This window comes from Pteropus medius, unplaced genomic scaffold, assembly GCF_902729225.1.
Source record: "Pteropus medius unplaced genomic scaffold, Ma_sr-lr_union100, whole genome shotgun sequence".
Lineage (NCBI taxonomy): Eukaryota > Metazoa > Chordata > Mammalia > Chiroptera > Pteropodidae > Pteropus > Pteropus medius.
Window position 1 is genome coordinate 14,742,463 of NW_024349799.1, and position 26,446 is coordinate 14,768,908.

Sequence of the window (26,446 nt, forward strand, 5' to 3'; positions counted from 1 at the left end):
CCCGCGGCAACCAGTGACGACACCAACCCCGGGGCGTCATCTGCGGGCGGTGCGGCGCTATACGCTTAACGGGCGTGTGTTGTCGGTGATCATGGCGACTCGCCGAGCTCTGCACTTCGTATTCAAAGTGGGAAACCGCTTCCAGACGGCACATTTCTATCGTGATGTCCTGGGGATGAAGGTGCAGACGGGGCCGAGGGGGGCCGACGTGCGAGGGTGGCACAGGCGGCTGAGTCGCGCCTGGCAGAGTGAAGGGAGTAATGGGTTTGTTATGAATCTCGGCCAGAACCCGGATGTCGGACCTTGGCCCCGGACTCCCCATTATCCCTATCGGGTTTTCAGCTTGGGGAAGCGTTGCAGGTCGTTGGTTGGGTTAGATTGCCTTTGAAAAGTGGCTCATGCTTATTAGTCGCTAACTACGTGCCTACACATGTCCTTTCGTTCAAAATCATTGACATTCCAGTCTAGTGAGAAAGACAGTAAATGAGTAAAAAGTTATTTAATGCTCTGCCAATGAACAATAACTCAGTCTCTTCCGGTTTGTAGCATTTTGGTTTAGATAAACAGTATATTGAGAACTCTGTTTCTCTCACGGATGATTTGAATGGTCTCTTGGATACTCAGCCTCTCTGGGTGAATGCTCCGGCTCTCCTCTTAACAGTTTAGATCTAAGTGTAAAGTCAGAACCTTTTCTCCCCTCCAGCACCCTGAAATGGCCTCTCTCCAGCCCTGAGCAGTTGTTAATCTGCATCGGTTACCTGGGTGACAAACTGGTGGAAGCTCTTGGGGGAGTTCCTGATAAGCAAGGGCTTTAGAGATGCAAACTTAATTTACTGTAGAGACAGTGCAGAAGGTGTGGAGTGCAAAGGGAGTTCCCTGAGTTCAGTCGTTTAAAAAAATATATTGTCCATGTATTATGGTGCTGTGTTGATCTTCGGTGACAGAAAACAAAAATGACCCTGTACGTCTATCCTCAATTAAAACTCCTGGCCAGGGCTGGGTGGGAATGGGAGTTGGATTTGTACAAAGCTAACAGTAATGAAAGTCAAAATTTGGTAAATGACAGAAAACCAGAAAGTTCTCCCTTAATGAGACTGAAGAGTTATTGTGAAGATTAAACACGTTATTATATATGTAGCATTTGACACATTATATGTATTATGTGTTAGCTGCTATTATCGAAATAAACAGAAGGAGAAATTTAACTTCAACCTGGGTGGTCAAGATATTAATTCATGAAGACCTTGCATTTGAGTTAACCTCTAAAGATAGAATTTCCACAGACCAAGATGAGAGGGGGTAGTATACAAGGAAAACTGAAAAGTCAATGCAAAGCTAAGGTATGTTTGGAAAACATCACTAATTTTATGAGTCTTTAGCTCAGATTACTTAGTTGAAATTGAGATGGGTTATCAGGACAAATAGATTGGGATGCTTCTGACAGTATCTTGAATTCTATGCTAAGGAATTTAGATTTTTGTATCCAATAAATTGGGAGCTGTCTTACATTTTGGAACAGGGCACTGATATGATTGATCAGAGCTGCGCTTTAAGGACATAATTTTATGGTGGTCGATGTAAGAAACGTCCAAACCTGTAGAGAATTTTTATAAGAGTTTATTTGAGCCAAACTGACAACAATGCCAGGAAGCAAGATCACAAATGCTCTGGAGAATGAGTTTTGTAGTATCTATTATACATTTGGAATTAAGGAGGGAACGTAAGGAAGATTACATGAAGGAGAGAGAAAGCAAGATGGGGATTGGATTACAGGATAGTTAACAAGATTATGTACTCTCTTGAGGGTGGTCATGCTTATGAGGGGTCTGAAAAAGAGGCTTTGCAAAAGTGTGTTAACCTAGATGCACAGAAACAATGAACAAAGATAAACCTTTTACTAAAGAAGTTATATGCGTGGGGTATGACTACCCACCATGACCTGCTCGGTTAGGAATTTATGATCAGATAACCCCGTGAGGTTACTTTCAGTCACTGGACTTGTCAGATTTATAGAGCATCTTTTTTATCCACAGTAATATTAAGGAAGGAGATCAAGAGAGATGATTTTTAATAGTCTGTGAGAAGTGATGAGTGCTTGAACTAGAGCAGCAGAAGTGAGAATCAAAAGGGAAAACAGAAACTAACATTGAGAGCCTACGGTGTACTAGGTTCTGTGTCAAATGCTTTAATAAATTATCTAACGGTCCCAGAGTTAACACAACTACTAAGTGACAGCTGGAATTCCAAACTTCTCTAGTGCTGAAGGCTACATTTTTGTTACTTACTACACAGCACTGCTTCTCAATTTAAATAGATTTCATAACTTTGCTTGGTTGCCTGGTGCTTGGTGTCGAGGCATTCTTCCTCACCTATATTACTTCTAGACTGAGAAAGACACTAAGCTTATTATCTTTTGTTTGTTTTACAAGTAAGCCTTACAAACGTCAATGTCTGTGTTTTGACATTTTAGTTTGTGCTAAATATGCTGTGTGCAGTACTAGTAAAACTTTACAATTTATTATAATTTCTTTACCAGATTCTGCGGCATGAGGAATTTGAAGAAGGCTGCAAAGCTGCCTGTAATGGGTATGACACCTTGTTTCTTAATATCTCCTATAGACTTTGAATACTTGAGAACAGAAAGCAGTTTCTCACAGTGAGTATAAGGCAATGGAATAAATTAAGGAGCCAGTAAATTAGGGAGGCAACTTCAGGAACACAAATAAGTATATCTTCTGGATGAAACAATGTCTTATCAAGTATCTCTTAAGCTTAATGGCCAAGGCAAGCTGGAAAATTCCAAGTTCTCGTGGGAATTGCATGCTTGTTGATGCATATACAAAAAAATAAATTAAGGTCAGCTTAGAGGACTGCGTTTATAGGATTCTGTCCTGTACTTTAAAGAAAAGACAAATGAATCTTTCCCTCATGTAAGTGCCAGACAGATGGTCTTTGGAGCATTTGGTGATGGGGCCCATGAGCATTGTCCACAACTGCTCTTAGCACCAGCTGTGGTCATCTCATCTTTATGGATACTTAGAGGACCAGAAGGGACTGCCTACCTCTCTGTCCCAATAGTTTTTTGGGGGAGGCCTGCCTGAGGTGGTCACTGGATTCATTTACTTATATTTTTCTAGGCCTTATGATGGGAAATGGAGTAAAACAATGGTGGGATTTGGACCTGAGGATGATCATTTTGTTGCAGAACTGACTTACAATTATGGCATGGAGATTACAAGCTTGGCAATGACTTCATGGTAAATACCATTTTGTTACAGCTTTAGGTATGATGATTGCTGAATTGATGGCTGTGGGGTACAATTTAGTGATTAGTTTTATGATGTTTTCTATTTAAAACAAAACTGCTTGGGTACCCTGTCTCAGAGCTGGCCTCAGAATGAAATGTTTTCCCAGTGTTTAGGAATCAAACTCAAGACTTAAAGACAGCTTTGACGGAGACAAGACACCTCTAGGGGAATGACTGAATCTCGAGAGATAAAGGACCAGAGTCATTGGTCTAGTCAGGTCCTGATCACCATCCAGAGAAATATGTTCCCTCTAGTGAAGTGTTCCTATTAGGCTGAGCTGTTACAGCCAGTCCTAGTCAGAGAAAAATCTGAGAAGGTCTTAAGGATAAAGAGAAGAACACATTCATTTGAGAATTCAGGTTATTATGCACCTAGTATAGTAATAGTATTGAGCATTTATTGAGCAGTTACTCTGTGCTAAATAGACTGTCACTGGAACCAAATACATAACAAGATTGAATAATTTTTACATATCTCTTCATGTATCTCACTAATTTATTTATTTAACAGATAGTGATTGTGACTTACTGTATGTCATGTACATTGTTAGGTCCTGGGGATACAACAGAGAATGAAGGATGTCTCTTGGCCTAAGGAGCTTCTTGTCTGGTGGGGGGAAACAAGTAAAGAGATAACAAGAATACAGTGTGATAAGCACTGAGATTGGAATAAGAACAAGGGGATGTGGGAACACATAGGAGGAGTTCACAAACTATTTCTGGAGAGGCAAGAGTTTAGGGAAAGCTTCCTAGAAGTGACATCTGAGCTAGGTAAGTAGATTGGGGTGGGAGAGTGAGTGTCCTCAGCTTGTGTACAGGCCTGGAGATGAGAAGGAGCATGGCACTCAGAACTGTGAGTAGCACAGTGTGGCTGGAGCTTAGTATGTGAAGAAAGGAGTGGGTAGATTTAGACTGGAGAAGTAAGCTAGGACCACATCATAGTAGGTTGTTCAGATTTCATTCTAAAAGCAGAATTAAGTCATTTTTAAACAAGAAAATGACATGATATTTGTGGTGTGCAAGAATCCACCAGGCTAGAGCATGGAGATTAGGTTGGAAGGGAGCAAGACTGGAAACGGGGAAACTAGCTCAAAGGATGAGTATAGTAAGTGACTAGTGGCTCCTTAAGTAACGTGGTAGAAGTAGGAGCTTCAGAGAAGTAGATGAATTTGAGAGATGTTTGGGAAGTAAAATTGATAGGGTTTGTTGATTCGAGTGTATGAATTTCTCCTCACTGCTCTCTTCTTTACTCTCTAAGTTTAAATTAGAGAAAAAAGAGCAAAACCGTCTTAGTGCTATCAGCATTTAACTGGCTCAAGTCAAATGTTGATTGGTGGGACTGCAGTGGGTAGAGATCATTTAGGTGGAGAACATCTTGACTGCTCCACAATGGATCTTGCTGAGAGACTTTCATAGTAAAATATTCATGATGAAAGGCACCTTCTATGGTTTCTCAGTTCATGGAACAAAAAGAGAAACAGTTAAATAGAACTTCCATACGTATAAAGAACTCCTATACGTTAGAAAGAAAAGATTCATCGGCTCAATATATTTTTTTTAAAGGGCAAAAATTATGAACAGAAAGTTCAGAGACAAGAAATTAGAAATGTCTCTTAAACACTGAAAAAGATGTTCAACTTCTAAGCTGCCATTTGTCACCTACAAGATTAGCAAAAATAAAAAAGTATGATAACACACCGTGTTAGGAAGGATGTTGGAAAACTGCCATTCTCATACATTACTAATAAGAGTATAAATTGGTACAACCTCAGTTTGGCAGTATCAAAATAATGTGTTTACTCTTTGACCTTGCAGTTTTACATCTAAGAATTTAGTTTACATATATGTTAACAAACATGTGAAATGACTTATGTATTAAGTTATTTATTAGAGTATTTATTCATGTAACAAATATTTACTGAGTGCCTGCTGTGTGCCAGGCACTGTTCCAGGAACTTTGAATAACCAGTGAAGAAAACACAAAAATCTGTACGTGGCTGAAGAGGAGGTCCAGGGCCCAGCAGACAATAATTTATAAGTAGATTAAATAAATAAGTCATATAATATGTTATTTTAAAGGTGGTCATTATTATGAGGAAAGAATAGAGCAGAGTAAGGGAGATTGGGAGTCTGGAACAGATGACTGGTTTTAAGTACGGTGTTGAGGGAAGATGTCAGTGAGGAGCTGACATTTGAGCAAAGGCTCTAGGAGATAAAGGAGTTAGCCATGTGTATATCTTGGAGGAGAGCATTCCAGGTAGAGAGAAATAGCCTGTGCAAAAGCCCTCAAACAGCTCCTGACATGTTCAAGAAAATACAGGGAGGCTAGTGTGGCCAGAATAGAGAGAGAGAGGGGAAACGGCAGGAGGTGGAGTCAGAAATGACATGGCATCAGACCTGGGCCTTTCAGAGTTTTAGGCAGAGATAAAACAACACAGGGTTGCTGTCTTAAGAAGAAAACAGTAGGGTATGTTTCAGGAAGTTTACTCTAGCCACAGAGTGGATAACGGATTGACAAGACTGGAGGCAGAGAGAGGCTGTTCCAATAATCTAAGCTAGAAAGGAGACTGGCCTTATCAGAAGGCATTAAGTGTACATTTTTAGGTATTTTAATTAGATTAAGAAATGCCTTGATAATTGGTTTAAATTTTTTTCGTTTTAAAAGCAAAAATAAAAACAAAACATCTTAAGTAGGTAGCTGGTGAGCCAAGGTAAGATGATTTCTCTGACTAGATCTTTAAAGTTAGATTATCTTTGGTATTAAACTTATCAGACTTCTCTGCCATTTGAATTTCTGTCCTATGATTCACAAAGTTTAGAGTCTTTAATTTTTATATTTTAATTTTTTTCAATTATAGTTGACATACAATGTTATATTAGTTTCAGGTATGCAACAAAGTTTGGAACCTTTGTGGGAGAAAAACATCCAAAACCTACTTTAAAACCACTAGAGGAAAACTTTGAATGCCAGTTAAATCTTAAGTGATATGATATAAAGGCGATGCGGTTTTGTCTCATTATCTTGTTTTATAAAAGATCTGTTGTGATTATGCACTTGGATGATATTGTTGTTTGTCATAGGGTATCACACTTGCTTCCAGCCAGGCTGTCAGCAATGCCAGGAAGCTGGAGTGGCCACTCAATGAAGTTGCAGAAGGTGTTTTTGAAACTGAGGCCCCAGGAGGATATAAGTTTTATCTGCAGAATCGCAGTCCACTTCAATCAGGTAAATTATACAAAGAAAAGCCCTCTGTCTAAAGGCATTTTGATGGAAGGAGAAAGGGAACCGGATTTCTTTCTTCTGTGGAGTGTTTCAGTATTAACGTAACATGTCTTTTCCAAGCCAATGTTGTTATTTGTTCTCTGAGAAATTATATTCTCTTATTAGAACTTATAATTATAAGAGATCTAGATTGGTTCTGTTCTACTGGTAATGTAGCTATTTAGGATGCTTTTTCTGTTGTGAATAACAGAAAGCCCAACTCAAACTAGCTTGAATAAGAAAATTTTTTAGCTCACAGAGCAGGCATTCTATAGGTAAGAAAGATTTCGGAGTTAGTCGATTAGGCAGCTCAGAAGTGGCATCAAGAAACCAAATTTTCTCTTTCTATTCTTTTGTCCGCAGGGGTCCACTTCTCCTAGAGCCAGTTTCCTTCACAGTTGTATGGTGGGTGCCAGTAGCAGTTGGGGCTGCATACTCCTACATTCTCTTCTGGTAGGAGAGGGAAATAGCGACTTCCTTTTGCTCTTTTTTAAGATCAGAGAAAAAAAAAAAGAGCAGAGCAAAACTTTCCTAGAATCTTCCAGCAAACTTCCTAGTCAGATTGGATTCACATGCCTGCTTCCGAACCAGTCATGGGCAAGAGAAATAGGATTATCCTTAGGCCAGTTAATCCTATCTCTCCAGCTGGGGTCAGTCTCCAAAACTATAGTGCCCACCACATTGACTGCCACAGGGAGCAGGGAAGAAACTGCATGACGTGTTTTGTTTACAGTAGTCATCCTCATCATGTGTGTACTTAATTCCTGCAAATTCTGGTACCTGCTCTGCCAAAAAATACTGGTGAATAGCAAGGACAATTCTGCTTTCTGCTTCACTCAGTGAACATATGCCCCCAAGTGGACTTGAGATGGAAGGCATATTTCTCTTTCCTCTTCTGGTCCCGGATGCCCCTCATACTGAGTCTGATTATTGTGTTCAATGCTACTTGCTTTTTATCTGGAGCTCAGCAAAAGACAGAGCGATCCGTTCCACTGTGGAAGGTTAGACTGGTGCTGTGGGACTTACTGAGAGATGGTATTTCTGTACTTCATTAGTGATTTAAGGGACTTGTATGATGACTTTATTGATAGATGGTGGTTACATTATATACTAACATTAAAACTTAACTCCTGCCCCTAATTCCACTGTACATTTTTTCTCGAATCCTGTTTCAATATATAAATAGTGGAAAGCCCCACAATCCTAAGATGTTTTTGTCCTTTGGAATGATACTACCCCAAGGCATTAATTTCTGGTTGGTAATATAGTCAGATCTATCGGTCTAGCTGGTGTCCATCCTTCCTTTGAATCACTCACTTTTTGTGTAGCTTCACCCACTTGTTACCATTCCTGCCCCTGCATCCCTTCTGAGTCTGCTGGGATTTGTTGATTTCTCAATGAACAGGGAAAACTAAAATGGCCTGCCAGGGACAGACCTGTGGGAAACACCTTGCCTTAGTCATGGCATTGCTATTCTAGCAAATGGGACTAAGGCAGTGAAAATGGAAGAATGTATTGAATTTATTATAGTCAGGTGTAGACTTGGAACAGCTCTTCAGAAAGTCACTTTATAATATAAAAGTTTCCAATAATGTTAAATATTTTGGTATAATTGTTGTTCATTTTTTTAAAAAATAGATTTTTTTTTTTCCCAGACGGATGGGGGGAAAAAAAAAAGGAAACAGTACTTGTATATCCGGAGATAACTACTGTTAACATTATAGGGTATATTATTCCAATCTTTTTTCAAAAGTGAATATATAATTAAATATTTTTTTTTTTCAGATTCCATTATATTATATCGTAGGAAGATAAACAGTTCTCTATTGTCAGATCTTTGTGTTGTCCCTAGTGTTTCATTGTTATGGGCAACACTGTGTTGAATGTCTGTGCAGAAGGCCCTTCATGCATTCAGTTAGTTCTTTAATTGCTGAAAATGGGATTTCTCTTTCAAAAGCAGTGTACATTTTTTAGTCTTTTGATATATTCTGTCAAATTGTTGCCCAGAAGTGGACTAATTTACACTTTACTGATATTAATTATATGATTGTGATTTTTCTCTTGCACTATCACAGTGTTCTGAACTTTTTTATCACAAAATGTTTTATTTTAATTCTAATTTATTTGATTGTTTGTGAGGTTGAACTTTTTTTTATATGATCATTGACCATTCCAATTCTTTCTTTTGTGGATTACTGCTCTGTGCCTTTTGCTTAGGATGTTCTTCTTTTCCTGTTAATGTTTAAAGGTGATTTAAATATTAAAGACTCTGTCATATATGTTGCAAAAACTAGTTCCTACTTCGTTGTTTATTCTTTAATTTTTGTTGTGATTCTTTTTTTGCCTTTTATTGTCTAGGAGTTTTCCATTTCACGTAATAACAACTTTTTCTTCATGGTTTTTGTATCTTGTTCAGGTTATTAAAAAAAGAAAAAAACTTTCTCCACCCCAAAATTGTATAATCACCTGTTTTTAGTATTTTTATAGTTTCATTCTTTAAACTTAATCCTTTAACCCATCAGGAATGTATTTTGCCATTTAGTTTAAAGGTATAACTTTTAGTGGCATTTATTGAATAATGCGCCCCTTTGTACTGACTTAAAATCCCTTTCTTATCATAAACTAAATTCTTACGTATACCTGAGCCTGTTTTGGTTTTTCTGTTCTATTTCATTGCACTGAACTATCTATTTCTGCTATTTTACTACCCTACAGATCCTGTATTAAAAGTAACTCTAGCAGTGTCTGATCTTCAGAAGTCCTTGAACTACTGGTCTAATCTACTGGGAATGAAAATTTATGAAAAAGATGAAGAGAAGCAAAGAGCGTTGCTGGGTTATGCTGATAACCAAGTGAGTGTTCTTGGAGAGAAATAATCTGTTACTTTGAGTTTGACTTATACATGAGGTTAAATGAAGGTTATTCCCATAATTTCTTCATAGTGATTCAATATTTAAACAGATAAACAGAAGAAAAAAAATGATAACCTCACCGCCCAGATATTACCTTTGTTTAAATTTGGGGCTATATCCTTTCAGAAGTGGAATTGCTGAGTCAGAAGAGATGTAGACAAGATTTAATGCTGTAATGATATGTATTTTTATCTTTTTCTTTTTTAAAATAACCTAGCATTTGAGCATGACTTAGTCCTTGAATTTTGACCTAGCAGATCTATTCCTAGGAATTTATTTTACAGACATACTCATAGATGTTCACAAGGAACTGTGTACAAGGTTTTCTGTTGCAGTATTATTTGTAATAACAAAATATAATCTAAATGTCCTATGGATTAGAGGAATAGTTCAGTAATTTGTGGTTCATTGTAAAATGGATTACTATGCAGTTATCAAAAAGAATGAGGTGAGTCTTTACAGGCTGATATGGTAACATTAATTGGAGAAAAACGAGGGACAGAATGTATAAATTATGCTGCCATTTGTGTAAAAAAGGTATATGCATGCCATGTGTCTAGAAAGATACACAGGAAACCCTGACTGGTTGCCTCTGGGGTGAGAGTAGGAGGACAGCTTAGTTTTTATTTTATTCCTTTAGTACTCTGAATTTTTTACCACTTAACCTTTTCCAAAAAATAAACCCACTTTCTTATTTCTTTTCAGTGTAAGCTGGAGCTACAGGGCATCAAGGGTGCAGTTGATCATGCATCAGCTTTTGGAAGAATTGCCTTCTCTTGCCCCAAAAAAGAGGTAATGTTTGGTACCAGATCTATTGTTTTAAGTTCTGTGACTGGCTAGTGCAACCGCAAAGAGCCTTGGGCCCCCTTCTTCAGGTACGTTATGAATGTGTCTCTGGCATCAAGTTCAACAGTTATTTCAAGAGTGTCTAATAAAATCAAACAAGTGGCATCTGGGTTCTTCGTGGTTGATCTGATATTCCTCTAGGGCTGGTAAGGACCACGGCATCAGAATGGTACGTAACCTATAGTTCACTTTTCCTTTTTGTTTTCAAGTTGCCAGACTTAGAAGACTTGATGAAAAGAGAGAACCAGAAAATTCTGACTCCCCTGGTGAGTCTGGATACCCCAGGGAAAGCAACAGTACAAGTGGTCATTCTGGCCGACCCTGTAAGTATTACTCAGGAAGGGGACGGGCTACACCAGGGGTTTCTTTTCAGGCATCTTTTTGCCTAATTTCTTTTTGCCTTTATTGGTGTAGGATGGACATGAAATTTGCTTTGTGGGGGATGAAGCATTTCGAGAACTTTCTAAGATGGATCCAAAGGGAAGGAAATTGTTGGATGACGTGAGTCTCATTTCTAAATTTATATCACCATAGGCCCGAGGAGGGTGGCGTTAAGTGTGGATGGGGAAGGGCCAAAGCAACAGGGGCCAGTTCTCACTATCAGAACCATATCCTTTTGCTGTTGGGGTGACTTTTGAGCCAGGGACGGTGTCTTCATTGCCACCTATATGGCTCTTACCTGAGTGCAGCATCTGTGCTTTCCCACTACCTCAGGCTGCCTTGGGGAACCATTACTGACTGCATCATTACTTTGCTCAGTGAATGGAAATGCCTGGATACCATCCCTCCTCACTTCCGTAGCTCTTTCGGTCATCTCTTCTCCAATTTCTAGCATCATTCTCTTCCTCTCTAGTGAATTGTTCTCATTAGCATACAAACAAGTTTTAATGTCTTCTATCTTTGAAAAATCTTTTATTTATCCCACATCCTTTCTCCAAATTTCTTTTTAAAAACCTGCCTACACATTGTTTCTACTTCTTGCCTCTCATTCACACTTCAGTCTCTTCTGCACTGGCTCCTGTCACTCAGTGAAACGCTCATTTTGACTTCGTCACTGACTTCCATATTGCCCAATTCAGCAGTTACTTTTCTATCCTCATCAGCAGTCTTTCAGCAGCATCCAAACAATTGTTCATTATTGTACCCCAGCTTCTAGCTCATACCTGGTAAGTAGTAGGCATACTCTATTGAATACTCTATTGATGATTAAGGAATCAATCTGTTCCAGTTCTGTCACTTAATATCTATGCGACTGACCTTAAGCAATGTACTTAATTTCTCTAAATTTCATTTTTCTTATCTAAAATTTTGAGAAAATAAGATTATCCTCCTTGTAATAGGATCGTCGTATAGTTTAAAGAGCTTGCCACAATGTTGAAATAAAACATACACTCAATATTAATAAAGTAGGAAATGTCTAGAAAATATCATGTTTGTAAATTTTACTGTAGAGAAAATAGAATCTCAGGCCACCTTTCAGTTGGCAGATTTGCTAGACTCTTTCCTTGGTCTTTCATATCACTGGCCAACTTCCTCCTCTTTCGAGCTCTCTTCTCTTTTGGTGTTAAGAGATCCTGCCGTTTTCATATCTCTTTGCTAGCTTCTCCTCAGTCACAGGCACCTCTGTGTGTGTCTGATGTCAAAATGATTTTACTCACGGTCGTACTTCAGCTCATTTTTATTCTCACTTCTATGTTATTTCTTTTCTCTGAGTAGGAGTTACCTACTACGCTGGTTACCTCTGCTCTGAGCTTCAACCATCATCTTTTCTCTGACTTCCTAATTTTAAGTTCCTATTTCTCCCCGAGTTCCAAACAAGTACTTTCTGTTGTTGTTACTGAGGTAATATATGCATAGAATTTAAGTGTACAGAAATTTGATGTTCAGTATGGTGAGTTTTGACAGTTATACAATCACTACTCAAAATATAGAACATTTTCATCACTACAGAAAGTTATGCCCATTTTTAGTTAGTTCCCACCCCTACCTCCCAGAGACAACTTCTATTCTGATTTCTATCATATTACTTTGTCTGTCCTTGGACTTCATATAAATGGAATCATTCAGTAGGTATTTTTTTGCGTGGGTCTGGCTTCTTTCACTCAATATAACATTTTTGAGATTCCTCCCTGTGACTGCACACATCAGAGTTTGTTTCTTTTATTGCCGAGTGGTATTCAGTTTTATGAATATAACAATTGACTTACCCATTCTTCCAGTGGTGGACATTTAAGTTGGTTTCATATTTTTATCTATTGTAAAGGAAGACTGCTGTGAACCTTCTTGTGTAAATTTTCTTGTAGCCATGTTTCATTTCTCTTGGGTGAATACCTTGGAGTGGAATTGCTTTTACTTTATAAGAAACTGCCAGTCATCCAAAGCGATTGAACCATTTTACACTCCTATCAGCCATGTCATGTACAATGCTCTACATCCTCACCAACATGTGTGTATTTTTTTTGTTGTAGCTATTCTAGTACATGTAAAATGATTTCTGATTGTAGTTTTAATTTGCATTTTCCTGATGGCTGATGATGTTCAGCACTTTTTCATATGCTTATTGGCCATTTATTTTTATTTTTTGTGAATTATATGTTCAAGTCTTTTGCTCATTTGTTTCTATAATAAATTTATTTTTAATACTTCATGATTAAAAATTCCAAAGATACTCAAGAGAGTACAACAAATCCCTATTGACTGTCACCCATCAAATCAATGCTATAATTTTTCATCATCCCTTCCCTCTAGCTTTCTTTTTGCTAGAGAATTCTAAGGCAAATCTCAGACACCATGTAATTTCGTCCTGAATACGTAAGTATTTTACACATTTAAGATGATTTAAAAGAAATGAAAATTAAGGAATTTTTTTGTATACTACATTGATATCATCACATTAAAAAAAAAATCAACAATATATCTTTAATGTTACCTAAAATCCAGTTCTTATTAAAATTTTCCTGATCCTCTAAAAATGGTTTTATACAATTAGTTTGCCACATATATTTTTTAATTAGCTTTAATGTAATTGAACTATATTAGTACAGAACAATTTAATACGATCTATTGAGTTTCATGATAAATTAGTTGGAAGACACACTTCTATTTACATTTTAGCCATTCTAATCTATTCTCTAATCACTAAACATGAATTTATTTTCACTCTCTATGTCTTCGCTCGCATTATTTATTGTTCTGAAATGTTCCTTCTCTTATTTGAATATTTGCTTGTTTTTTAAGGCTCATCCAAATCCATTTTCAAAAAATTTGGCTACTTATCTTTTTCTTGTTGATTTGTTGGAGTTCTAGATATAAATCACTTGTTAGATATCTGCAAATATAAATACTTTTCCCAGTCTATGGCATGTCTATCTATTTTCTTAATAGACTTTTGAAGAACAGAAGTTTTTGAAGTATAGTTTGTAAACTTTTCTTTTTATGTTTACTGTTTTTTGTGTTCAGACTAATGTTACAGCCAATGAAACCTTTTCATCTGGATAAACCATGGATATTTCAAACTCAGCATGTCTATACCTTAATTTATCTTGCCTTGAATTTATTCTTAATAATATTAAAATAAAAATTACTACTTATTAAATATCTCCTATGTTCTTGACATATGGCATGTTCTTAAGTACTTTATATATATTCTCTATTAATCACAATCTGCAAAGTTGATAGCATTCCCTTTCAGATGGGGAAACTGAGCTTCACAAAGATTAAGTAACCCAGTATTATACATTCAGTGCATAAGAAAGTAGCAAGGCGAGGGGTTGAGTGGAGGTCTTTCAGACTTCACGGTCAGTTATTTTTCCTCCTTTATACTCTGCTCCCACCTCTGAACAGTACTGTATATCTGTTATCTGTTATCCCAATTGTTTAGACTTTTTAGAGTCTTTTTTTTCCTTATTTAATATTCTTTTTACTTGAGAATAGTTTTAGATTTTCAGTCGTTTTAGAGCATTGTTTCTCCTCACCTCTAAATTCTGTTAGCTATTAGTCACCAAGAGCTATGAGTCTACCTCTGAAATTTATCTACTGCCTTCTGAAAAGGCCCCTATTATCAACTGTAATACTGCAGAAGCCTCCTTCCTCCTTCCAGCAATCCCTGCTGCCAGCATTAGCTTTCTAAAGCACAAATGCAGTAATTTAAAAAACTTTAATCTTCTGATAGCTCTCTAGTGCCTCCAAGATACATACCAAACTCTTTGACAGGGCATGTAATATGTCTGGCCCTTTGCTACTCTCTGATCTTCTGTGCTGCCTCTCCCTCTAATTAACCCCCATTCCAGTCGAGGTGAACTGTTTACATTAACCAAGATTTATTGTCTTGTCTCTACCTGAGGCATTTTTTTCCCCTTCCCTCTTATTCAGCTCAGCCTTCGAAACTCAGAAGCTTTCTTGGGTTCTTCATACTGGAGTTTATTGTTACGCCACACTTTTATGGTTCCTAGAAAACAGAAGTTTCTGTGTCTTTGTGGTGGTGGTTTTGTTTTGGTTTTTTGTTTGTTTGTTTTGTTTTTTTCTGCTACATATCTTTGATTTTTTTATTTTCATTAAAATCCAGTACTAAGATTTTGTATAAATGCAGTACAACAATGTCTTGCCCCATTGCTGAGTCCCACTGCCCAGGGCAGCCACTTTCAGCTTCACTGTTCCTAAATGAAAAATACACATATTTCCATTTCATTTTCAATTGCAGACGACATCTTTTACTCCTTTTGTTTTGGTCTGCTGTCACTTTATCATTCTATATAGCAATTGCTCACACACACACGCACACGCACACGCACACACACACACACACACAAGCATGCATGCACGCACACGCACATCTTCATGCAAAATAGTTGTTTTCATATGAATCCTCAGCTATTCAATATGCTTCTCAAAGCCTCAGACTATGTCGCTGGTGCCACATGCAAACTCAACTTAATACCTAGCTCATAATGAAAATCGATATTTTAAAATGTATTTCTATACTTGCTTTTTGACTGAATAAATGAATGCATTTCTTTACCAAGCAACTATATAACATATACTTGCTTGTATTGGACAGGAAGTTTTAAGAGATTTAGGTTCTAAGCCTCTGCAAGTCCCTCTCCGTGGTCTCAGCCTCAAGGAATAATAGGATAAAAGGACTCTGGTAGAACCGAAACATGTTATTAACAGTACTAATACCAGTGGAATGGTGTGGGGGGTGGCATAGGAAAAGAAAATCATTCCAGGCTCAATAGCCCAAACCTCAGCTTTTCATATTTGGTCTCATTATCAGACTGAATCTTGTGCCCACTAAAGATTCCTGAGAGCCTACCCAGGTGCTAAGAGTGACAGCACTTTCTGTTCTGCCAAAGACCCCACAGCCTGGTGAGCTCAGTCCTTGTTCTGTAGTCAGTCAGTGACACTTCCTGGCTGCAGACCCTTTATAAAGTGAGAATCTACAAGCAATTGCTCAATACTTATCAGCATCCTCTGTCAAATTAAACATAATACTCGATACTGAACGAACACTTTTCAATTGTTAATGTCTTGATTATGGACAATGCAGCGAGGTACAAAGTGAACTATATGTTTTGTTTTATGGACTTACAATAACTGCATATTCTAATTCTATTTCCATAGGCAATGGCGGCAGATAAAAGTGATGAGTGGTTTGCTAAACAAAATAAACTAAAGGCTTCAGGTTAGCAGAAGACATCACATGGAAAAAGCATTTGTGATTCCTGTCTAGCACCTCTGAGGCCTGATGTGTCCATTCTTGATAAATGCTCTCACAACTTGGCTGTTTCCTGTACAGGCAAGAAGGCTGGGATAGTGAAGATTTGTGTATTTTAATCTTTGAAAGCTGATATATGTTAGGTATAAAATTCTATTATTATCAATCTAATTAGTGGAGAACTCATGGAGTAATCTGCACTGTCACTGGAATGGCACAATCTGTGATTAACTCTTAGATGAGTAGTAAATTATTTTCCAGCCTGGGGCAGCTATATGGAATATTACCTTTGGTTGGGGATGGAGGGAATTTTAATAAGGATATAGATTTTATGAGAAAAACTGTTCAGATCCAAATTAGTTGCTTATAACAGGAATACTTCCAGCATCTGATGATAGTTTGCTGTTCTTATGTCTTACTCTGGCAGGCCTTGACATTTAAACATTTTTAAAGAAATTTTGTTCCTTGAACCAAAAGGTTTGGTTAAACACCCCCACATTCCTTGCTTTAAATTTTGAGTAGCCAGAGAAGACAGATGAACAAAAATGTAATCGCATTGTTACGTGCCTGGCTCTGTGCTAGGTTCCTTGTATAATTTTTTTAAACCTTACAAGAAGAGAACATGTTAAATTTCTTTAAAATGGATCAGATGATATCTTTAGCCTGAAAAAAATTTTTTTGAATGTTTCTATAGGACAGATTTTAATCACTGGAAACAATCACGCTGTTAAATTTTTACTTTATCAGGTTCTACAGTGATTTACAGAATGGTACAGTTATGTCTACAGCTCCTAAATTGACACCATATCTTGGAACAAGATATTCCTATTCATATTTAATGTGAATCACAGTTTTAAAAGCATTAAAATGTGTTCATAATGTCATATAACTTTCGTACTGTGTGGTTCTTGCCCAGTTTATTGTTATAAGGAAAAGTTCTTTAGTCACTGTGGTATCCTGGGTATATTTCACTCTTAACTAATGTATTTAGCCTATAGCAACTTCCTGCAATATATATGAACAAAGATCTTAAAGCTGTCTGGTGAGATGTGATTTCCTTTTTATTTTTCACCGATGTGCTTACTGTTGTTGCTTCTACTGTTGAATGGTCTGTCATGAACTGGAGCTGGCCTGATGTCATAATCTATGAAAATAGTTTTTAATTGAGGAAAAGTATTAGAAAATTCCATGCCACAGCAGACCTTTTTCTCAGAAATGTCTCTAATAATATCATTTTAGCACTCCATATCCCAGTGTACCTTTGTGCATTGATGCCTCCATGATAACACTAAGGAATAGAAGGGTGTGATGTTCTCTTAAAACAAATCCCATAGACATACATATACATATTCTCCCATAAACATCCCCAAGCAGAAACCAGGATTAGCTACAGAGTAGTCCCAAGAAAATTTTCATTGGTAGGCCTTAGATGAGTCTTTCAGAGGCTGGGATTTTGAAACCACTTGCTCCAGTGTTTCTCAACTGCTGCATCAGTAACTTCACTAAAAATCTGACTTCTCTCAAAACATTAACTTCATCAGGCCTGTGTTCCAGTAGGGGCTCTTGGTAGTGGGACTTGACACTTGCTTTCTGGAAGACAAAGCCTCATGCCTCTCCATAATATTGGGTTAGTAGTGAATGAACAGCCCCTGAAGAAATAAGGGCCTCAGCCTCCTCTCTTTTCTTTCCTCTCCCCTCCCGAGAAGCTGAGCCTCTCACTGACCGCAAACTTTGGGCATTTTCATAGCACGATTATCTCTCCACCCCTCTACTCCCACCAAATATCTACATATAATATGAGAATGAAAAGGTTGGGAATTCTACTGATTTATACTGAAAGCCTATTTTGATGGAACTTTCCCTAGAGAGATGCTTTTTATACATTTTAGACAGCTCCCCCGTATACATTTTAGATAGCTCCCCAGGTCTCTCACAGTCACTTTATCACTTTACCAACAGCAATCACTCTCATGCAGTTTAAGTGATTTATTGATGTCTCAGCTATGGTTGAGTTTCAGGACATTTCAGCCAACAAGGTCTTTTAAGCCCATTTCCCTATCAGAAGAGCCATGCTACTTCATTCTGTTTGACCCTTTGTCCTCCTTAACCAGTATCATTTTTCTTCAGTTCTTCCACTTTAGCAACATAGATCTTCATGGCGTCCATCTTGGACATCCCTTTGTTCTCATTCCACGCCTCCCACTTGGCCTTGGCTTTCACATCTGTGGCAGGCGGGGCAGGGATATTGCAGTCGCCCTGGGTGGCCTGTTTGTAGAAGCTGTACACTACCAGTTTCTCCCGATCACTCACAGGTCCCTTCAACTGCTTGATAGCAGCACAGGCCATTTCAAACTCCACTTGGCACATTAATGGAGCTGAGGCTGGATCCCTCTCTTTTCTAGGTGATATCTGGCGCTAGAAGCTGGAGAGTGGAGAGTTAGAAACACTTGAAGTTGGTAATTAAGTCTGGGAAGAAGGGAAAGGGAGATGGTAATGTGTAGGAGTAATACTTTATTTTTGCGTTCTCAGCGAGAAATCAAATGTGTATTTTTATAAAGTACACATTGCAAACAGACCCATTGGGTTGGATCTCCCCCCACTGTTGTCCTGGCTCGCTGGGGGAGGACAGTCAACATTTAAAAGGCGCCTGTGACGCCCAGAAAATTGAATGCTGCTGTACTCTGAAGGAGGAACGCTGGGAGCGACTGTGAGGCTGTGGAGCTAGGGGGTCAGTGTGAGACGGGGAGGTTAGAAGTATGTCAGAGAGTGGCGCGTCTATGCTGGTTAGCGGGCAGCCTGGGGAAGGTCGGTCATTCATTGTGGGTGAACTGTGTGTAGGGGTGATCCCAGGGGTTACTGGGTGGAGGAGAATGTGAGGCCAGGGACGGAGCTAATGGGTAGGACACGGGGATCAGGAAGCAGGGCTGTGCAGGGGACTAGGTAGACGAGTGGCTGAGCAGAGCCTGGAGATATAGGAGGCCAGACTCGGGGAGAGTAAGGGGCGGGGCAGGCACACAGTGGCTGAAGGGCGGAGAGAGGTCTAACCTGTTAGCGGGTTGGCGGTCTAGGGCCGGTAGGGGGCGCTGTTGTTGGCCGCCGACGCCGAGGGCTCGTTGGTGAAGAGCGCGCGTGCGCGCGGAGTGGAGGGAGGTCCGCGGCTGACCGCGCGGAGCGAGAGCTGAGACTGTGGGCGCGGACGGAGGCGCGGCCTGTTGCCCCGCCTCACTGCACCGCCCATTGTGCCGTGGCGCCTGCGCAGCACTTGCCGCCTAGCGGGGGAGGGGCGGTCCGTGCCGCCTCCAGCGACGCCGCCATGGACCTAGGTGGGTGTCTCGGCTTCCTTTCCTCTGGCCTGCGTCTGGCAACGGGCGACTCGGGTGGTGCTGAGCTGGCTCTGGCTAAGGGAGACCCTCGGGTCCGGGAGGGATTTTTGAAAGGTTGAAGTGTCCTCCGAGACCGGGGGTAGCGAGGCCAGACTGTAGCCCGGGCCGCGCAGCTCCTTGGCCAGTCTCTTGCCTCCTCCAGCCCCTTTCCATGTTAAGGGCCAAGCGGATGTAAAGTTAAGATTTTCTGAAAGTGGAGAGGGTTCATACGCTTGCTTTGGAAAATGCTCGGCTCGGAGGACGCCAGGGGATTTCCGGGTGCCCCGACGGTCTCATTCAACCGCTGGTAAATTCTAGAGAAGTATCTTATGCTCACGAGGTCCTCATCGATAAAATGGGGATGCTAATGTTTCCACCTCACAGAGATTTGGGGAGTTTTCGTTAAGATTACGTGTGTACAGTGTCCCCGTACGGTGCCTTGCGCGTAGCTAGCGGTCACCAGACTAGCAGTTGTGGGGAGAGGTTGCAGCAGTGGAAGTGGCTGGCACGTGCACCTTGATTCAGAATCCTCAAAGTTTCAGAGGAGGGGAGGAGGAGCCGGTATGAAGAAATCGGTGGCTCATGGCCCAGCCTTTCACCCTTTGGGACCTGTTTCTAAGGGGGTAAGATCAGGAGACTGCTCTGGGAGAGCTGGGGTGAGGCACCCAAAAGTGTACGGGTAATACTAGGCTGTGGAGAAAAATTCTGGTCCCTGGCCCCAGCCAGCTTTTAAGTGATGGAATTGTAAGAGTTTGGAGCCCGACAGCTGTGGAGATTTGTGTCCTGGCCCAACAACTTTGTTTTTGAGCAAATTGTTTCTGAGTCTCAATGTTCCATCTCTAAAAGAGAAATAATATAGTTCTCAAAAGTTGATTTGAAGATTAAAAGAGATCTTACATGCATACTGCTTAGTGGCCTAGTACAGTGCCTGGCACAGAGTAAGCACTTCATAAATATTGAGGAGTGGGCACTCACAAGCACCAGGTAACCAGTAGTGATAAAACGCTTGGGAATTACCCAGCTATTAACTGGTCCTGGGACTTATTTAAGTGGCATATGGACGTCCTTATAGTCTCTGGAAGGTAGGTGTTGGTGGAGGCCAAACATCTCGGCTGAACTGATAGTGCAATAAAATTCAATTTACAGAATCATAGAGAACATATTTTGGTGCCTTGGAGAGCATGAGCTGGAAAGAAAGTCCAGAATTCCTAGAAAGAACCCTCAGCAACTAACCCTCCCTGAAGTGGGCCTCCTCCACCAGGAGCTAAAGTGGGCTGCATAGAAGTCCTTATCCCTTGGCTTTTTGCTGCTTCTGTAAATGGTTGAAGGAGCGGATATTCTTTAGTCTGCTGGAATCAGAAGTCTGTTAGCTCCTGGCCTGGGAAGATGGGTTCTTGGGTCATGAGGGAGTGAGTAAGGGGTGGCATCTCTGGATGAGATGGTGAGCAGTGTTTGTAGTCTGATTTAGTTTCTGGGTCAGAGGAAACACCTGAGAAAAATCTATGTGTTTTCATGTTTCTGAGCTGGGGGAGGCAAAGAATAGTGACAAGATTCTGGTCCTGCCAGCAATGGAAAGGTTTGGAGAAACCAACATTTACTGAGCCCTTCATCAGGCCCTTTGTAGCCTGATTCTTATTGTAGCTGTATCTTATTTAACCCACAGCATCCCTGGGAGATGGGATCAAGAACTAACAGTGAGCCCTAACCCACTACCAAGGGCTTGACTATATGTTATTTGATCTTCATAACCATTATATGAAGTCTATATTATCCCCACATATGCAAAAGGGAGGCTCAGAGAGGTCATCTGTCCAAGATCACACTTCTTTTAAATGGCTAAGCTAGGATTTAAATCCATGTCTGATGCATTCCTTGATAAGTGTTTGTCAGTTCATGGCTCACTGAAAGAAGGACTTTTCTTTTTTAATGTAGTGCAGTATTTCTTCTATCAGTCCCTTGGTTTTTACCAGAGAACCAGGGCCATGAGTAGCTTGTTCTCCTTGATGGAAGGAACTGTAGGTGAATTGTTTCCTGAAAGGCAGAATGATTGAAACCTGTTCGCAGGACAAGGCTGTAAGAGGAAACAGAATGTAGGGGTTGTCTGATTGTTTCTGTGCCCTCAGTCCTGGGGCCGTGTGCCTCCTTAGTCTGCATCATTACTTAGCAGCTCCATTGTCATGTCCTGCAGTACAAACTTGGTGATCCCTGCAGTTTGATACCGTCCTTGTGCTATCTGTCTCTAAACCTTTCTTCCCCAAATCCTCTGTTGGCCCATCCTTTGCTGGAAGGTTTAGCCTCAGTAGGCCAGCTTTTCCTGCAGAATCTCGTTCATTTCATTGGTTCCAGTGAACCCTCTGGGTCACATTTCAAGGCTGACTTTCCTCCTGAGCTTCAGCCCTGCATTTCCATTGCCGAAGGATATCTGTACCTTAATGTTCTACCTCAAACTCCATATAACCAAAACTGAACAGCGCTCCCTCTAGACCTATTCTGATTCTCTTGTGTTCTCCATTTCCAATGGTCCCTGTTGTCTTCCTAGTTCCAGGTTAGAGAGCTTAGGGGTCCTTTCTTATTCCTCAGGTAAGTCTTTTTGACTCTAGCCCTGCTGTGGCTCTTAGAACCATCCCTTCTTCCTCCTCTCCCACTGATCCTGTTTAGAACCTTTATCTCTAACCTTGATCATGACAGCCAGCCTACTGTTATCTCTCCTAACCTCTGCTTACTACTATTTTTTCCCCCTCTTTAACTCTGCCCCCCCACCCCACCCCGCCGACTTCTACCCCCGACCCATGGATGTTTTCATTTCCCCTTAAGAACTAGATCTCTGAAGGCAGGGTGTCTCCTCCCACATGCTCGCAGCATGCACCCAAGGCTTGGCACACCTGGGGACTGGCGTACCCGGGCGTGGCACACCCGGAGTATGTATGGTCAATGTCTCCACCTGGGGCGCGAACCCAGGACCTTCTGTGTGCAAAGCAGATGTGCTAACCACTACACTATGGAGGCACCCCCTGCTTACTACTATTTTGAAATTTTTCACCACACTCTATTTTATTCGGCTTCTCTCTGTGCAGGACCCTTGAATATCTGTGAAGAGATGACTATTTTGCATGGGGGCTTTTTGCTGGCTGAGCAGCTGTTCCGCCCCAAAGCATTGGCAGAATTGACAAAGTCTGACTGGGAGCGTGTTGGGCAGCCCATTGTAGAGGCCTTGAGGGAGATCTCCTCTGTCACAGCATGCTCCCAGCCCTTTGCCTGGAAGAAGAAAGCTCTGGTTATCATCTGGGCCAAGGTTCTTCAGCCCTACCCTGTCACCCCTTCTGACACTGAAACTCGGTGGCAGGAAGATGTATTCTTCTCAGTAGGCAGCATGATCCCTACCATCAATCACACTGTCCTTTTTGAACTTCTCAAGTCCCTGGAAGCTTCTGGACTCTTTATCCAGCTCTTGATGGCCCTGCCTACCACCATCTGCCATGCAGAACTAGAGCACTTTTTGGAGCACATGGCTGTTGACACTTCTTCAAAGGATGTGGCGTTCTTCCTTGATGTCTGGTGGGAAATGATGAAACACAAGAGCAATCAGCAGGACCCCTTGCTCTCCCAGTTTAGGACAATGGCCCATAAGTACTCCTACTCTTCAGACGAGTTCTCCCACCCTCCAAAGAGGTTTAAGTCAGACCCAGACGTGTGTCCTACCATGCCCCTGTTGGCCATGCTGCTCACTGGGCTGAAACAAATCCAAAATAGTATCCTGTGCCCCGGGATGAAGTGTTACGCATTAGCCAACTTGGCTGACATGCTGACCGTGTTTGCACTGATGGAGGATGACCCTCAGGAAGTGTCTGCGACCATGTATCTAGACAAACTGGCCACAGTGATCTCTGTGTGGAATTCGGACACCCAGAACCCATATCACCAACAGGCGCTGGCAGAGAAGGTAAAGGAGGCAGAACGAGATATCAGCTTGAGCTCGATGGCCAAGCTCCCTAATGAAACGGTTTTTGTTGGGTTTGAGTTCATGCGTAGCCTGCTGCAAGAGTGGGGGGAGGAGCTGCAGGCCATGCTCAACAGCGGCCAGGGGATGAATTATGACAGCTACCGGCTGTGTGACAGTCTGACTTCCTTCAGCCAGCACTTGAAGCTCTATCTGGATACCACTAGCTTGTCCAAGGAGGAGAGGCAGGTGGCCTCTGAGCTGGCAGTGCATGTTGGGGACTTCCTGAGGAAAACGAACAGGGTGCTGAACAAGGGCTTGGAGAAGGACATCACCGCCTCGATTGCCATGGCCGTTATTGAACAGAAGATGGACCGGCACATGGAAATGTGCTACATTTTTGCTTCTGAGAAGAAGTGGGCCTTCTCAGACGAGTGGCTAGCCTGCTTGGTTAATAACCAGGCTCTCTTCCGAGAGCCAGACTTGGTGTTAAAGCTGCTAGAAACAGTGATGGAAGTCAGCACATCAGACAGAGCCATTCCCAGATCTCAGATCAAACAAGTGATCGACTTGATTCTGGAATGTTACGCAGATCTTTCACTACCAGATAAAAATAAAGTCCTCTCAGGGGTCCTGCTTTCCTGGGGTCGAAAGGGTCTCTCTGAGCAGTTGTTGGCTTACTTGGAAGGGTTTCAGGAAGACCTGAACACAACTTTTAACCAGCTTGCACAGAGTGCCTCTGAACAGGGCTTGGCTAAAGCTGTAGCTTCTGTGGCCCGCCTGGTAATACTGCACCCGGAGGTTACTGTGAAGAAAATGTGCAACATGGCTGTGGTCAATCTCGGCACCCACAAGTTCCTGGCTCAGATTCTTACTGCCTTCCCTGCCCTCAGGTTCATAGAAGAGCACAGTCCAAATCCATCCACCACTTTCGTGGTGTCATGCCTCAAAGAAACAGTCTGGACAAAGTTCTCTACACCCAAGGAAGAGAAGCAATTTTTAGAGCTCCTGAGCTGCTTGCTGAGTCCTGTGAAACCTCAGGGGATTCCAGTTGCTGCTCTTCTTGAGCCAGATGAAGTGCTGAAGGAATTCGTCCTACCCTTCTTGATGCTAGATGTCAAAGAGGTGGATCTCAGTCTGAGGATCTTCACCCAAACTCTCGAAGCAAATGCCTGCTTAGAGGAATATTGGCTCCAGACCTGTTCTCCATTCCCCCTCATCTTCAGCTTGTGCCAGCTGCTGGATTGCTTCAGCAAATACTGGCAGCTCCCCAAGGAGAAGCGGTGCCTCTCTTTGGATGGGAAGGATTTGGTGATCCATATCCTGCAGCTCCTCTGTGAGATCGTTTTAGATAATGCCGAGACTTTCTCCCCAGACACCTGGATCAAGTCTCTGTCCTGGCTCCACCGGAAGTTGGAGCAGCTAGACTGGACTGTGGGCCTGAGACTGAAGAACTTCTTTGAGGGACACTTCAAGTGTGAGGTGCCAGCCACACTTTTTGAGATCTGTAAGCTTTCTGAGGATGAGTGGACCTCCCAGGCCCACCCTGGGTATGGGCCAGGCACAGGGCTTCTTGCCTGGATGGAGTGCTGCTGCATCTCCAGCAGCATCTCTGAGCAGATGCTCTCCCTGTTGGTGGTGGATGTGGGCAACCCTGAGGAGGTCAAATTGTTCAGCAAGGGCTTTCTGGTGGCCCTGGTGCAAGTCATGCCCTGGTGCAGCACCCGGGAGTGGCAGTACCTTCACCAGTTGACCAGGAGACTATTGGAGAAACAACTCCTGCATGTCCCTTATAGCTTGGAATATATTCAATTTGTTCCTCTGCTCAACCTGAAGCCCCTGGCCCAGGAGCTCCAACTCTCCGTACTCCTCCTGAGAGCGTTCCAGTTTCTGTGCAGCCAGAGTTGTCGTAATTGGCTTCCTATGGAAGGCTGGAACCATGTGGTCAAACTCCTCTGCAGCAGCCTGACCAACCTCCTGGACTCAGTTAAGTTGATACACTCCGTTGGCCCTTGGGCCCAAGGACAAGAACAGGACCTGACCCAGGAATCCCTATTTTTTTATACCCAGGTATTCTGTCATGTTCTGCACATCATGGCCATGCTCCACCAAGAGGTATGTGAGCCACTCTACGTTTTGGCCTTGGAAATCCTCACCTGCTACGAGACCCTGTGCAAGACCAACCCTTCTGTTAGTGCTTTGCTCCAGAAGGTAAATGAGCAGCGCTTCTTAAAGTCCATCGCCGAGAACATTAGCCCCGAGGAGCGGCGCCAAACCTTGCTGCATAAGATCAACAATTTCTGACCTTTGTAGATCTGAAAACAACTGGGTCTCCCTTGGGCGAGTTCTCTAGGGGCAAGAGCCTAGAAGCATAAAATTTTCAGTTAAGTGAAATTGTAACAAGCTCAAAAATATATGGCAATAACAGTAAAGAAAATAGTTTCTTAGGTATTTATAACATACAAATTATAATAAAATTCTGTTTCATTTTGTATCTTTTGAGTCTTCATCAATAGTCTAGGCTTAGATATGCTGAAATTGAGCTCAGCTAGAGTCTTAAAGATCAGATCAAGCTGGAACATGTTCATAACTAGATTTCACCATCCTAAAATTTGGTAAGTAAGTCGAAGGATGAAACCACCCAGGTGGAAAAGTTATAAGGTACGAGTGTTCTTTTACACTGAAACTCTCTTCAAGAGTCATTTAATGGTCTCTTACAAAGGGCAGCAATTAGGAAAAGAACTCTCTTCTGCTACCAATTGGCTGTGTGATTTGTATGCCAGAAAGCCCTATGCCACTTTAAGGAGAGGATTGGACTAAGCAGATTTAGTGTTGGGTGGGGGCAGATTTGTGACCTCAAGAAAATGGCTGGCTTCCGAATTGAAGATACTGCCATACAGCCTTAACTCCATTTAGTGGATCCAGTAGGGGCTGTGCTAAAACTAGGTCTGGTAAACAGCAGAGGTGTGTTTTGAGGATGTGTAATTATCTTCTGCCTGGAAGGGATTGTCGCAGTTTTGGAGAATGACTGGAAGCAAGGAATGGTGTCTGCAGAAGCATAAAAATGTGAATTTAAGGTGCCCAGGTCATACTGCAAGAACTGGAGC

General features: G+C 41.4%; 3 protein-coding genes across 3 annotated transcripts; 2 read left to right on the forward strand and 1 right to left on the reverse strand.

The window, feature by feature from the left end:
* Nucleotides 1–18: 18 nt before the first annotated feature.
* GLOD4 (glyoxalase domain containing 4) lies at nt 19–16,926 on the forward strand. Its single transcript, XM_039886236.1, is given in 10 exon segments — nt 19–181; nt 2,537–2,586; nt 3,138–3,223; nt 3,226–3,257; nt 6,389–6,533; nt 9,285–9,421; nt 10,187–10,273; nt 10,537–10,650; nt 10,742–10,828; nt 15,947–16,926. Coding segments are annotated over 10 exon segments (894 nt in total). The 5' UTR covers nt 19–91; the 3' UTR covers nt 16,013–16,926.
* A 1,085-nt stretch (nt 16,927–18,011) lies between these two features.
* Nucleotides 18,012–18,639, reverse strand: LOC120621021 (diazepam-binding inhibitor-like 5). The gene has a single exon (XM_039886243.1). The coding sequence runs from the start codon at nt 18,405–18,407 to the stop codon at nt 18,144–18,146; it is 264 nt and encodes an 87-aa protein (XP_039742177.1). The 5' UTR covers nt 18,408–18,639; the 3' UTR covers nt 18,012–18,143.
* Nucleotides 18,640–19,214: 575 nt separating this feature from the next.
* Nucleotides 19,215–25,833, forward strand: GEMIN4 (gem nuclear organelle associated protein 4). The gene is made up of 2 exons (XM_039886223.1): nt 19,215–19,363; nt 22,477–25,833. The coding sequence occupies exons 1-2, from the start codon at nt 19,354–19,356 to the stop codon at nt 25,641–25,643; spliced, it is 3,177 nt and encodes a 1,058-aa protein (XP_039742157.1). The 5' UTR covers nt 19,215–19,353; the 3' UTR covers nt 25,644–25,833.
* Nucleotides 25,834–26,446: the final 613 nt, after the last annotated feature.